Source organism: Bicyclus anynana, chromosome 8 (assembly GCF_947172395.1).
Source record: "Bicyclus anynana chromosome 8, ilBicAnyn1.1, whole genome shotgun sequence".
Taxonomy (NCBI): Eukaryota; Metazoa; Arthropoda; class Insecta; order Lepidoptera; family Nymphalidae; genus Bicyclus; species Bicyclus anynana.
Window position 1 is genome coordinate 4743624 of NC_069090.1, and position 14671 is coordinate 4758294.

A 14671-nucleotide genomic window follows, 5' to 3' on the forward strand; every position below is an offset into this window, starting at 1 on the left:
GAGCGTAGTCGTAGGGCGTATATACCTGTAGCTCCGAGAGTAATGATCGCAGATATCCTGCTACTTTTACAAAATTTCTTTACTATTAGCATATTCCTAACTTGTATACAATTTAAAAAAAAACTGCCATCATCCCTATTATGGTTATATTACAACTTTTATTACATGGGAGTGGATTAAGTATACTTTTGTTAGATTACGAGTAAACCAATAGGTAACTTACTTAATTTATCAATAAATTCTCCCGGACTGGCGGCAACAATCAAAGCGGGGCACGAATCCGGTGGCACAAATTCGGGCTCCGGTTCAGGTTGTTCTTCACCCTCTGCAAACATATTGCAATTATAAACCCGCAAAAAAGTATTTTCTTAGAAAATCCGCAAAATATTTATACCTAAAGAAGTTTAATATACCTTACAGTTACATGCCACCAGATGACGTATGTCGTATAGATAAATAGACAAATGTCAACCAATAGCAGCGCAACGCAATAACTTTTGGCCTTTACAGTCCAGAGTTACTTACCAGCGCCAGCTTCTTCATCACCTTCTTCTTCGTCCCCGCCACCACCTTCACCAGACATCTCATCCTTTAAACGTTGTAGACGGATCTCGTCACCTAAAGCAAATCTTAGATTAACCCTTAACTACCTACCTTATTTTTCAGTTCCGTAACCATCTACCTGCGGACATGTAGAACGTTGGCGAAACAATTTTACTGTCTGAAACCGTGCACGTACTATATATATTTTTCTTTTCAGAAAATAAAATATTCCATAGTGTGTTAGAGCGGGGGCACACGATGCGTTGCGTCGGCGTTGCGGCGCCTCCCGGAGAGGTGTCGCACCGTCGTCTTTCATACAAATATCTGTGGCATGTCACACGATGCGCTCCGGCGCCGCACCGAACTTGCAACCACCGAGACGAGGAGGGGAGGGGTGAATGCGTTGCGACGTCGGAGCGGCACCGCTCAGCTGTTTATGCGTCACAACATTACTTTATTAACAGACTGTCCAACGCTGCTACGGCATCGCTTCGACATAACGGTGCGGCGCCGCACCGCTCGTGTGCCCGCTGATACGGTGTAATTTTAGCGATGTGGCGCCGCCGTTCTTAACATTTAAGCGTTATTAGTACATGAAAGTGTGTTAAAACTTAACCTAATGGGTTAGTTAATTAACAAACTCAATATATAGGTAAGTGCTCCTTCTACTGCAGGTGCACATGCAACGCAAGCCTCCAAGCCCTCCTGAGACGGTTGTCTAATCTGTACGCCCACGTACTGAGGAGGGCGTTGGAGCTGCGCACAAGTTCGGAGACCATTAATGCCACACGCTTTCATATGATGGCATAATAATCATCCAGCAGTGCCTCTGCAAACATTGCCGAAGCAATACAATGACGCAGCCGCCCCAGTACCGCCCTCAGCATATTACTGTACTATTATCCACAGCACATTATCCCTGAGTGAAAGCGCATAGCAGTTTAATGTGTAGAAAAGGTAGACAGACGGTCTCCGCCAAACGACTCGTAATCTTCGAATTTTTTTTTTTTTAATTCGTTGTAGTCTCTGAGACCGCAGGTAGATGGGTAAGGGTTGACTTGGTAGTATTGTCCGCAATTTGAATTATATAAAAAGTCTGACCTTTTTTAATTCTTTGTGATGTTAGCATTCCTTTGTACACTGTAGGTGCTGGATCGAAAGCAACCACCTAAACATACCAACAAAATATATATTTGCGACCAAATTTCTATGTATGTCAAAAATATAAAAATACTATATATAGAATAATATAAAGTTTGCTTGTTTGTTTGCTTGAACGCGCTAATCTCAGGATCTACTGGTCCGATTTGAAAAATTCATTCAGTGTTAGATAGCCCATTTATCAAGGATGGCTATAGGTTACATATTATCTCCGTATTACTACGGGAATGGGAACCACGCGGGTGAGACCGCGCGAGGTCAGGTAGTATTCGATAAAATTTACCTTTCCACCAGCCGACATCCAAACTCCCATCTGATGATAGTCACCCACAAGCAATGATATAGAAGTAGGCTTCAACTGATCGTACCACATTTTGAACAGAGCATCCTTGATTTCTGTCAAATGATTTGAAATTTGATGCAATAATTAACAATATACGTTGACTTTTGTTCAAAGAAAGTTATAGGTGTAATGTTAGGAGTTCTGCCTTTAACAGATGAATAATCATTCTGTCATGATTCAAATGAATAACCTTTTTGACGACCTCTCGTGCACGCAGTCTTGTGGATCTCAACAGAGAGGTTCTGGGTACGATTCCCGGTTCGGAACAGTTTAGGATTTCCTAAATTAACTGAGGTCTGCTGGCCTATTCACTATTTTGGTATTTATTATCAACATATTATAACAAACAACATCAATTGACAGAATGTCATCTAAGTATGTACTATATGATAACCACAAGTAAGCACCGGATGACATTATCATAGTATGTAGAGGACATTTGATTTGTTGTTTATTTTAATATGTTGATAATAAAGACCAAAATGGGAAATAGGCCAGCTGGTCTTATGATAGGCATCGGCCGTGGCTTGTTACCACCCTACCGTCAAAGTACCGCTATGCAATTTAGCGTTCCGGTACGATGCCGCGTGGAAGCCGTCTGAGGTATGTGTAGAATAAACTTGAACCTTTTCTAAGTAAGCTCACTTCCATCTTAGACTGCATCGTCACTTAGCATCAGGTGAGATAGCAGACTTGTCATTGATTAAAAAAATCATTGCTACTTATAATCTATGACTGCCTCCTTACAGCCTGTTTACTACTCGTAACAAAAATTTGTTTACGTTTCATGGGTGGCTCCTTCTCCTCTTCTTCAATCTCTTCTCCAAATTCATCTTTATCGCCAGCTTCTTCTTCTTCTCCACCTTCCTACAATAACATTGAATACTCTCATTGTTCAAGTTTCTTTAATTCATTAAGTAATAAATATATTATCGAAGATTTATGAGTAAGAAAATTAAAGTAAAGATAAATGAACCGTGATAACCCAGTGGATATGACGTCTGCCTTCGATTTTTAGGGCGCATTTTCAAACCTCCAGCTTGTCAGTTAAGCATTTAAAAAAATTAAAAATATCACGTGTCTTAAACAGTGCAGGAAAAACATCGTGACGAAACCTCTCAAGTATGCACTTGAGAATTTCCTTATTTATCTGTGGAATGTCTGGCAATCTGTATTGGACCAGTGAGGTGGAAGCCTAACAGAATGAGAGGGCTCATTCTGTGAGCAGACTCGTACTCTACACAATAGTGAGCAGAATATACAGGGTACTATGCATTTCTAGGGAGTATTTTCCAAAACTCTAGGGTTCTTTAAGGAAGAATTAATTAAAAAAGTCTAAGGAACATAATATTGTTTTCTAAAATGAATATTTGTCGTAGTAAAAAATATTTCTTTTGTTAATAGATTTTAAATTGTGTTTACTATATCGCATCCTTATAATAAGACATAACCTAACTTATTCATTGATAAATATCATGAAGTAGCTTACTAGTAAAGTGCGGAGTTCCAGTTGCAATATCTCGTCGATATCGACAGTCTTACCACTACTATTACGTTTTTTTTAAATGCAAGGATAGATAAATGCGTGTGTTACATGGATAGTCGGAATTATTTGAATTACTTTGCATAAAAACACAAAAAGTTTTATTGTTAAAAAAAGAATTAGTTATGCAGTTCGGCACCTTGAAACCTTGAAGTTATGGAAAATACTTACGAGCACCCTGTATATAGTACTAGCGGACGCCCGCGACTTCGTCCGCGTGGGATTTAGTTTTTCACAAATCCCTCGGGAACCTTGGATTTTTCCGGGATAAAAAGTAGCCTATGTGTTAATCCAGGCTATAATATATCTCAATACCAAATTTCAAGTAATTCGGTTCAGTATTCGAGACGTGAAAGAGTAACAAACATTCACATCATCAAAATCATCATTTTCACAAATCTTGGGAAACCATGATTTTTTCGGGATAAAAAGTAGCCTATGTGTTAATCCAGAATAAAATCTATGTCTATTCCAAATTTCAGCCAAATAGCTTCAGTAGTTACTAGACCCTAAGTTTCTCTTCTCTTACACCAAGTCCTTAAAAAGCAGTAAAAGCGGGTACCCCACTGAACTAACTTTAGGTAGCACAAAATTTACAGGTGAAACCTCTTCCAGTTATGGTTTCAGCACGTACTTTGAAAGTGTGTTTGTTAAGCCTGCTAGTTATTATGACACTGCAAACCTGACAAATACTGCTCACAAAGAACCCACATGCAAAATAACTATTGGTGAAGACGACGTTCTAATATTACTTAGAACCCTAAAGGTCAATAAAGGGGCTGGTAGTGATGGTATTCCACCAATTTTCCTAAACAAGTGCGCTTCGTACTTGGCCAAACCTCTCTCCATTATCTTTGATCTTTCTCTGAACCGATTTTGCACTTTCCCCGATGTCTGGAAGGAGGCTTTAATACACCTATACACAAAAGTGGGTCCAAAACTCAAATAGAAAATTACCGACCTATCTCCATACTAAATGCTATGAGCAAACTATTTGAAACAGCTGTATTTGCACACATCAGCCCGATAATAACAAGATCTATCCCTCCCGAACAACATGGCTTTATGAAGAACCGTTCAACGGTCACTAACTTAGCTGTTTTCACTGACTATGTGTTGCGGAGTATGGATGAGAGATGTCAGGTGGATGTGATCTACACGGACTTCGAAAAAGCATTCGACCGTGTAGATCACGTAATCCTAATACATAAACTTAGCGTCCTGGGAATAAACGGTAATTTGCTGCGATGGGTAACTTCGTATATTAAAAATCGAATGCAAGCTGTAGTAATGGGAAGTGCGAGAAGTGACTTTGTTAGTATTCCTTCTGGGGTACCTCAGGGATCAATCCTAGGGCCACTCTTGTACAATGCATACCTCTTTGATATTGGCAGTTGTTTTAGGTACTCCAAGTTTTTAATGTTTGCTGATGACAAAAAAGTATTCCTTAAAATACGCTCTCTTGATGATTGTTTAAAACTACAAGAAGACCTGAATGCTTTGACTGATTACTATGTTAGGAATAGAATAATTGTCAATAGTAAAAAATGTCATCACATAACGCTGACTCGTAAGAAAAATACTCTTAATTTCGATTATAAAATTAACGATATCATTATATCCAATGGAAGTTCAGTTAAAGATCTAGGTATACTAATTGATAACAAACTATCCATGAATAAACATATCGACGTTGTAGCAGATAAAGCCTACAAACAACTAGGATTTATCAAACGCGTCACTCGTAGTTTCGATAACATAGAATGCATAAAAACATTGTACTTTGCCTACGTTAGAAGTCTTCTTGAATATTCGTGTAATATTTGGTCTCCGTATTATATTATACACTCTCAAAGGCTGGAGTCAGTTCAAAGACAATTTCTCAGATATCTAGCCTTCAAAGACTACAGGCGATTTAACAATTATGAAGAAGCTTGTGCGCACTATAAAATAGACACTCTGGAGCAAAGAAGAAATCAGAGTGACATTCTTCTGTTGCAAGCTATCTTGACTGGCCGTATTGACTGTCCTAGCTTACTGTCAGCTCTCTCGTTAAATGCTTCGTCGTTTAGGCCCCGGCACACTCGCTTACTAATTGCACCTAAATCTAACTCCAACTATGGCCAAAACGCAATTTTGGTACGACTATCTCGAAAATATAATAAGATTTACTCCCATTTAGATCTTTTTTATTTATCTAAATCACAGTTAAAAAAAGAAATTATCACTTTACACCGAAGACAATAACACCTCAATGAACAAACGCTATCAGAAAAACACATACCAAACTCAATAAACTTAACTGATTTATGCACCAATTCTCACACCTACACACACGTCTATTCTCTTTCTCATGCTCTTAGACACACGCACACACACGCACACATCGACTTACACACACACTCTTACGCTCATACACTTACATTCAACTTGCGAATTTTTAAATAATTTTTTAAATAAATTTTGTACTATATGTGTTTTCTTATATGTGATTAACTTAATAATATTTTTCTATTCACAATCATTTCTTTTAAAAATTATTTTTCATTTTCACTTGTTATACCTACTTAATATTGCAACCAACTTTCTTTGTAACTGTATGTGGCCTTATTATTGTTTATTTTATATTTTTTTGTACATATTTTGTTAAAACGCTGTTAGTTACAAATAAATAAATAAATAAATAAGTAGTAGCGGCGTTAAAGAGTAACAAACATCCAAATATACATGCAAAAATCCATACAAACTTTCGTGTTTATAATATTAGTAGGATTTTCAGTTAAATCATTATAATTTGAAAGGATATCGTCGCACAATCTCACTTACCCCAGCTGGTTCATCAGGAAGTCTCAATGGCAAACGAATAGGTTCCTCAAGTTCAATAGAAAATGTGTTTGCCCCCATTTCAAACTTTTCAGTCAAATCTTCGGGCTCAATTGTTTTGCGTCCCGTCTTCTTTACATGATTGAGGTAGTAATCTACTCCGGCATCTGTTTAATTATATTTCGAAGACTTATTAGGTATGTGATTAAAGTGTTTTTCAAATAGCATGGGTACGGTGACAGTCGCCTGTATGACGTTCATAATACGTGCTATTATCCTGAATTGCGGCAAACTTTCTGTGAAACGAACTGTCACCCGCACCATCATGAAATGGACTGTAGAATAAACCTCTCGGATAAATGTATCAGACATAAAACAAATGTTTAAACTGGTTAGTTATTAATAAACAATACTTTTTGTCGTGAAAATAAAAATAGAAGGGAGTGAAATAGGGGTTGTAAGTTTTTCATGGAAAGCCCTTAATTTTTCAAACACTTATTAAAATTATGTATCTACCCACTAAAAGAACAATACTAAAAATAACGTGATTAAAGATTTTTAAAAATTCCACCACGAAACTGTCAAAGAGGGACTAAAGATTTTAAACAAAGCCCGAGACCGCGACGCGCGACCACTTTTTACGAGTTTAGTGCTCCATATAAAGCAGTGGGTCACGCGGTCGCAGGTCGCGGTCGCCAAGAACGGAAGTCTACTTTAAGAATATAAAATCTTACCAATAAAGTTAAACATGTGATCCTGGTGCATATGCGGCGGTGGCACTGCTTCCGTAGCGGCGGCAAACGCTGCGGCTGCTGGTAGAGCCAACGTGCGCCCCGCCATGTCGTCGTCCTAAGAAGACACAGGAGCCTTAGCCATGTGGGATATCGATTCTCTTTCTACAAACGCTAACGCTTAAAAAATTTAAAAATGTATACCAATGGCATTTGTTATCGTCAGGTCACGTGATCAAGTTGTCGATCAAATCTGTCTTTCCTATACATTTTGTCGGATTTCAAATAGAAAGAGATTGGAAAGAGAATCAACGAGCCACATGGCTAAGGCCCCAGTGGATCGTCGATTACTAAAGTGGTCCAGATGGACCCCCAGGGGTCTACGAAAGACTCCGCAGGGGTCAACGTTGAAGTGACATAACAATGGGTTCACGATTTATAAACGGGGGTCCACTAAAATGTATCTAATTCATAATGGTTTTAATTAAATAGTTATTGAATTGATTAGATATCAAAAATTTAAGTTGGCTGAAATAGCTTTTTGCCTGGATAATTTTACTTTTTGTCATCCACTCAGAGCACAGTCAATCAATTAACTAAATAACCAATTCTCATTATTATTCGTTTTGAAAACTGTTATTTCGGGTTGCTGTTGATTCAAAATTGCAACTGCAACGTAAATTTCCATAGGTCTCTAGATAGAATCTAATCACTTTTTTGTAGAGTTTTAAATATAAATTTTGCAGGGAGTCCACTGGAACCAGTTAAATTAGAAAGTGGTCTATGAGAAAAAAAAGTGGGAACCTCTGCAGTTGATCATAGATGATGAACATCCAAGCCAAGTTACACATTGATTCTTTCTACAGACGCTTCTAAAATTAAAAACTGTATGGGAATGACATATCCGATCGACATCACGTGACATCGTTTGAATCCTTCAGTATAATTTTGCTATTTGAATTCATGCAACTTACTCCAATTCCAGCTCTTGCTGCAGCTTTACCAATGGCTGTGTTCTGACCTCGTGGTCCCATCAAGATTGCAGCAGTGCCTCTGGATATCCATTGGAATGCTTTATTCTGAAACATAATTTAAAAATAAACGGAAAAGTAAACTAAAACTCATTTAGAACTAATAAAATTTGCACTAAATTTCAGGACTTATAACAATAAAATAATTAGTATTATAACAATAAAATAATTAGTATTTACGAAATGTTCAAACCTAATAACAGGTTTGAACATTTCGTAAATACTAATTATTTTATTGTTATGTAACCCAGAAATCTTAGCAAAGCTGAAGTGGCATTGGGCAGGCCGCATATTTCGAAGAGCCGATGGACCAAGGTGCTGGAATGGCGAACCTACACCAGAAAGCGCAGTGTTCCCTCCCTCCACTAGGTGGACCGAGGACATCAAGCGGATTGCAAGAAGCCGCTGGAAGCTGGCGGCTCGAGACCGTTGTGCTTGGAAGTACATGCAAGAGGCCTATGTCCAGCAGAGAACATAGGCCTGATAATGATGATGACGATGACGTATAAAAGTTGCATTTCCTCACATCTGGTTTCATTTCAGGCGCCCCAATCTCAGCATTGAGCTTGCTAGCAGTCACAGAAACGGGCGAGATATTAAAACTATCATCGACTCCGGATGCCAAGTTTCCCATGATAACATTTGCGAGGTCGTTTTCTGTGCCCTTTACACGAACTAGACAAGCTGCTGCGCGTAGATCATCAGACAAAACACCTGGAAGGCATTTAGGAATGAATATCTAAATCACAATAGTTATTTTTTATGCTACAAATACTGGTTTTTAAGGCAAGTGCGTGCATTAAATGCCGAACAAGCGAAGCATTCTAAGAGTGAAACATAAGCGAAGCGAGGGATTTAAAAATGAATCCTGAGCGTTGCGAGGTGTTCAAATGTACGAGAGTTAAAATATATATTTGCTGCCGTGCGCAACAGGAACACACACACTTTTTTCACAAACCCCTCGGGAACCATGGATTTTTCCGGGATGAAAAGTAGCGTATGTGTTAATCCAGAGTAAAAACTATGTCCATTTCTAATTTCAACCAAATCGTTGCAGTAGTGGCGGCGTTAAAGAATAACAAACATCCATACAAACTTTTGCGTTTATAATATTAGTAGGATTTTAAAATTATATCAATAATCTGCAGTTCGAATCACGATATGTTTAGCATTAGCTCAGATGGTTTAGATTAGGTATCTTACCGTTCTCATCGCAGCCATGGGGATCGAAGAAATAGAAACTATCTTCATGTTTCCAGATAGCAGTGGAGCCGCCTCGAGCTGTGAACACAGCGTGAGTGTGATCCTTGAACAGTTGTCGGAGGGATTCCTTCAGCGAATGTATACCACTGCCTGGTTCTGGATTGAGTTGCCCTGAAAATTCAAAAATTGTTATTCCGATCTTATCAAAGTTTTACTTCTTTCACAAAACATCTTCTTGCTAAAGGATGTGTGTAACTCTGTAGCTAAATTAAAATGTCCTATGTACACATAGGTTTTGTTATTTTATAGCGAAACATCAAAAACCCATACGTACAAAGTTCAAATTTATTAGTTTATAGTTAGTAGACGTCCACTAAAAATGAAGATTTTTAAGAGGGCAAGATTAAAAGAAGCTCTAAGGGCACCCGATATCTGAAGTCACCCAGACGTGGGCTTTTTAACTCACGATCTCGGCGGCGCCCAGACTGATACACTCAGGCCAAAGCACCCTTCCAGAAAGGCCCCCTAAACCGAGGTCCGAGTCTCAGAGGAGACGCCCTTACAGATCTACTCTGCTTATGCCTTCGGACCCCATCAGGCGATGCTTCTACGCTCGCCCAAAATTCCCGGTGACGTCGCTGAGGTCCCTTAAGGAGCCTACGACACTTACACAATCAGAAAAAAAAAATCTAAGGGCAGGCGTCCGCTATCCTACGTTCGCTGTAGCATGATGCGGGTGAGTTACCTATATGACATTCATAATCAGTGGCGTGCGTATGTTTGTCGATCAGTGTATGCACTAGTAAGGAAAATTAACCAAAAATTAAAAAATAAAAATTTATTGGGTAAATGTTCATTTAATAAGCATTTAAAAAACAACCCTTAAGGTATGCAGTACTTTAATGCATATAAGAATTGCACGCCATTGTTCATAATACGTACAATTATCGTGAATAGCAACAAATATTCAAAAGTGAAACGAACCGTCACCCGCACCATGCTACAGCGCAAGAACTGTAGTATTGTACATTTTGTTAACTTGCTCTCGCTTACGTGAATGAAAAGAAACAGAACACCAACCATTATAAGCGCTGTCCATAATATCAGTCTCGATACAATCGTATTCCGAAACTTTAAATCTAGTGAGTACATCAGCTGCAGCCAAAGTACCGCTACTGTTTGTCTCTTCATCCTCGCCCTCTTCGCCTTCTTTTGACGTTGGGCTGTCGGTCAAACTGATGCCCATACGTTCCAAGTTCTCTATCGTGTTTTGGTAAAGTATGTCACCCCGAATGAGTGTCTATAAAAAATAATCAATTGTATTCTTAAAGTAACTCACAATCTACCTCCTTATGGCATTTAGACGGTAACAAAGTCAACAAGGAACATACTTGGCTTTTCATTAAGGAATGGCTTCAAACAAATTATTTGACAAACGCGTACGTACGAGTTTTAGGGTAAGATGTGCTTGGGTAAGATTCCCAACTGAAGCCATGGTCGAATAGTAAGCCCCCGGCGGAAGGCCGGTGTACAATTGAGTGCGCGAACGAAGGCCGCGCGTTTTATGTGCTTTGGTAAAACTCCCAGCCGAAATCATGGCCGAATACCCTATCACAAACCCCCGTGGAAGGGCGGTGTACAATTGAGTGCGCGAACGAAGGCCGCGCGTTTTATGTGCTTGGGTAAAACTCCCATGGTTCACGAAACGAAATCATGGTTGAATACCCTATCACAAAAAGTTTGTACGTGTCAAATATCGCGCTTTATATATAGTTTTGTTATGACTGTCCGTCTGCATTATAGCTCAGAGACAAAAGTACACACCTCAAGCATGCCAACAAAGTTTATAGATATTTATGCTAAATAATCTTTTTTTAATCGTCGTAGGCATAAAGGAAAAGAAAATGATACTAGTATGAGTTTGGGGTGTGAGGGTGTCTGTACAAACCAAAGTCACCACTCCACAAAACTCTAGCCCGACTTTGGTGTGGTTTTCAGTGATAGGTTCAGGTTTGATGGGATTCATTCTTAGATGTGTTTTGTTTTAATGATGTCATGATTTCTCATGTCAACCTGTTATTAGTACCTACTGCGAGTAATAGTCTCTGAGCTAAACCGAAGACAGACAGTAGAACAGACATACACGGGTTGGAATTTCATCCAACAATGGTTAAACATTTCATCACCTCATCAATGTCGTCTTCAGTCCAAGCAGACGGTTCGACGACGTGCGCCATAGCGATTGCAGCGATGGACGCGGGCGTGGCCTGCTTGCCTCGATGTTCTTCGGGGAAACGTTCGTCGGCTTCGTGAAACCTGCCCCTTAAGACCCATTTGTTGGCAGCCACGGCTGTGTACCAAATTAACACATCAGAATCAGAATTTAAACTATCGTGAGTGTTATTCATATCAATGCATTGACCAGCAATGCATGCAATAACCAGCTCATGACTAAGGGCCGCGTATGGGTTGGAAACTAGTCGGGCATACTCCGACCTAATTTCACGTAAGTTTTAGCCGTGTTTCATAATCAATTAACATAAGAATCAAGTTACACATGATAAAAAACAAATCCGCTTCAAATATATACCGCACAAGAAAAAAGCAGCGGCAGATAGGCTCATATAGGGGGGGCAGCTGAATCCCCCCCTCCCTTCCCCCTTCCCCCACCTTATAAGAGCGGTCAATTACTGGTAAGCTGTACTGTACCTCCACTACTAATGTGAGAATTACTCTATTTGAGATATCTGCCCCCCACCCTCTATAAAGAAAGAAACCTAGAGAAAAATCTAGAAACCTACGCCCGCGAAGAGGCCTATAAATCTTCAGAGAATATAATAAATCTTTATGGCACATAAAATAAAGCTACCAAGAAACGAGAAAACACAAAAAAAAAGTAAAATGCGCAAAGGCGGTCTTCTATTTAGGCTACTAAAATAAAAAAATACATTTTTATCATTCCTAAACCAAAATTGTATGCTATACTATTGCATGACGTCTGATTCTTTTTTTTTTTTTGAAGTATACCTTCTCGAAATATATTTGTGCTTACGTACTATATATACTGCTTTTATGTTTAGTAAATATTGTTGTTTAGTAACTATATATTTTGAATATACGAGTAAGTACTAATTATTTAAATTGATGTGATCTTCTATACTAATAAAAATTTTAATAAAAAAAATTAAACCGACTTCCAACTCAAAAATTAACCTAAACTAAAAAGCATAAAATAACATCTTACCTATGTGCTACCTTCTGATCAGTTTGAAGACGGTGCCAAGCCAGTGATGTTTTAATTCAAGCCGTTTAAATTACACAATTTCTGTGGTTCTTTCAGAAACGGCTTTAATTAAAACATGACACTGGATTGGCACCGCCTTCAAACTGATCAGAAGGTAGCACATAGGTAAGATGTTATTTTATGCTTTTTAGTTTAGGTTAATTTTTGAGTTGGAAGTCGGTTTAATTTTTTTTATTAAAATTTTTATTTTTTAATTTTTAGTGTTAGCACACAGTGTGAACAAAAATTAATGAGCAATTAGTTGAAACGTTATTTTCTTATGATAAGTATCTAAGTCCTACAAACCCAATTTTAAAAATACTACCTTAACTCAAATACAAAATTTCACTCCCCCTTTATCCACACGTAATATGAATATTCAGAAAAACGTGAAAGGTGACTGTCCTCCGTCTTCATCACCAGACCCCCTATGCAGTCACAATCCATATGAGTGGAAAGTTCTCATCAATATAAAATTTATTCCTATTAAATATTTATTATATTAAGTCCAAACACAAGGTAGAACAGCTACTGTGAACCGTCGAGGAGTTCCCTTAACTATCCTTCGTCTTAATCACCAGACCCCTAATACAGTCACAACCCATCTAGGTGGAAAGTTCTCATCAATACAAATTTATCAAGTCCAAACACAAGGTAGCTACTGTGAACCGTCGAGGAGTTCCCTTCACTGTCCTTCGTCTTCATCATCAGACCCTTAATACAGTCACAACCATCTAGGTGGAAAGTTCTCATCAATACAAATAAATCAAGCCCAAACAAAAGGTACCTGCTGTAAAACGTTGACGAGTTCCATCGTCTGTGTATCGGCTCCATCATCAGACTAACTCCAATCCTTCATAAAATTGTAGTGATATAAAATACCTTATGGAAACACTAACAAACGCGCTAGCCGTCTCTACGATTTTCGAAAGTTCCTCTCGATTTCTCCAGGATGCCATCATCAGATCCTGACATGAAAAAAATGGGACCACCCTGGAACCAAACCCTTCAAAACAAAAAAAGAATTTTCAAAATCGGTCCACAAATGACGAAATTATCGCTGGACATACATAAAAAAAAAAAAAAAAAAAAAAAAAAAAAAAACATACATACAGCCGAACGTAGAACCTCCTCCTTTTTGGAAGTCGGTTAATTATAAAGAGGTAAAGTTTGTAAGTTTGTAAGTTTGTAACAATTTTTTGAAATGGGGTAATCTTCGGAACTACTGGACCGATTTTAAAAATTCTTTCACCAGTAGAATGCTACGTTATCGGGGAGTGCTATAGGCTATATTTTATATTTCTATCATATATAACTACTGAGATATCGCGGGTTTTCTCTTATGGGTCAGACCGAAATACTTACTTATTCGCATGCGCTGCCTCAACCATTGCGCATAACTGAAATAAATGTATGGAGGCTTTTTGAACCTTTAAAAGTTCTACAAAAAAGTCCGCGACACCATATATCTATCTTTTATATTTTAGCAGATATAGTACCTTTAGTACTTTAATAAATTATTTAAATTTTAAACTAAGGTTTACGTAATTATTTACACGACTAAACTTAAATCCTTATCAAAATAAATGATTTAATAATCACAAGGATATTATAGAGATAAGATTTGCCCTTTACAGTATGTTAATTAGTTATATAGTTTCGGAGATAATACAAAATTTCTGAAAGTCGAAGAAATGCCGCTATATGACGCCCCGCTGTTTCAATTACGTGGTTCCCGTTCCCGTATGAATATGAGGAACAAACATAGCCTATGACACTCGCAAATAATGTAGCTTTCTATTGGTAAAAGAATTTTCCAAATCGGTCGAGTAGATCCAGAGATTACCCCCGACAACCACACAAACTTTACCTCTTTATAGTATTAGCATAGAAGTCGCTTGGGAAATTATAGTCTTTTGGTCATTGCATCACGCACAAAAGGCTGGACCAATTTTGCTGAGGGTAGGGATAGGATAGAGGTAGGGAAGGGGTAGGATAGAGGTAGGGTAG

The 14671-nt window shown here is 38.3% G+C and overlaps 1 protein-coding gene across 1 annotated transcript in view; it reads right to left on the reverse strand.

Annotated features, from left to right (window-relative positions):
- The window catches only part of LOC112042795 (uncharacterized), a 43198-nt gene that overhangs the window by 15155 nt on the left and 13372 nt on the right, over positions 1–14671 (reverse strand). The window contains exons 19-30 of the mRNA XM_052882855.1: positions 11565–11728; positions 10459–10678; positions 9379–9549; positions 8702–8889; positions 8119–8223; positions 7148–7262; positions 6417–6580; positions 2830–2914; positions 1988–2100; positions 1645–1711; positions 526–618; positions 224–325 (exon numbers count right to left, since the gene is read on the reverse strand). Coding sequence (XP_052738815.1) covers positions 224–325; positions 526–618; positions 1645–1711; positions 1988–2100; positions 2830–2914; positions 6417–6580; positions 7148–7262; positions 8119–8223; positions 8702–8889; positions 9379–9549; positions 10459–10678; positions 11565–11728 — 1587 coding nt within the window. The remainder of the gene's footprint in view (positions 1–223; positions 326–525; positions 619–1644; positions 1712–1987; positions 2101–2829; positions 2915–6416; positions 6581–7147; positions 7263–8118; positions 8224–8701; positions 8890–9378; positions 9550–10458; positions 10679–11564; positions 11729–14671) is intronic.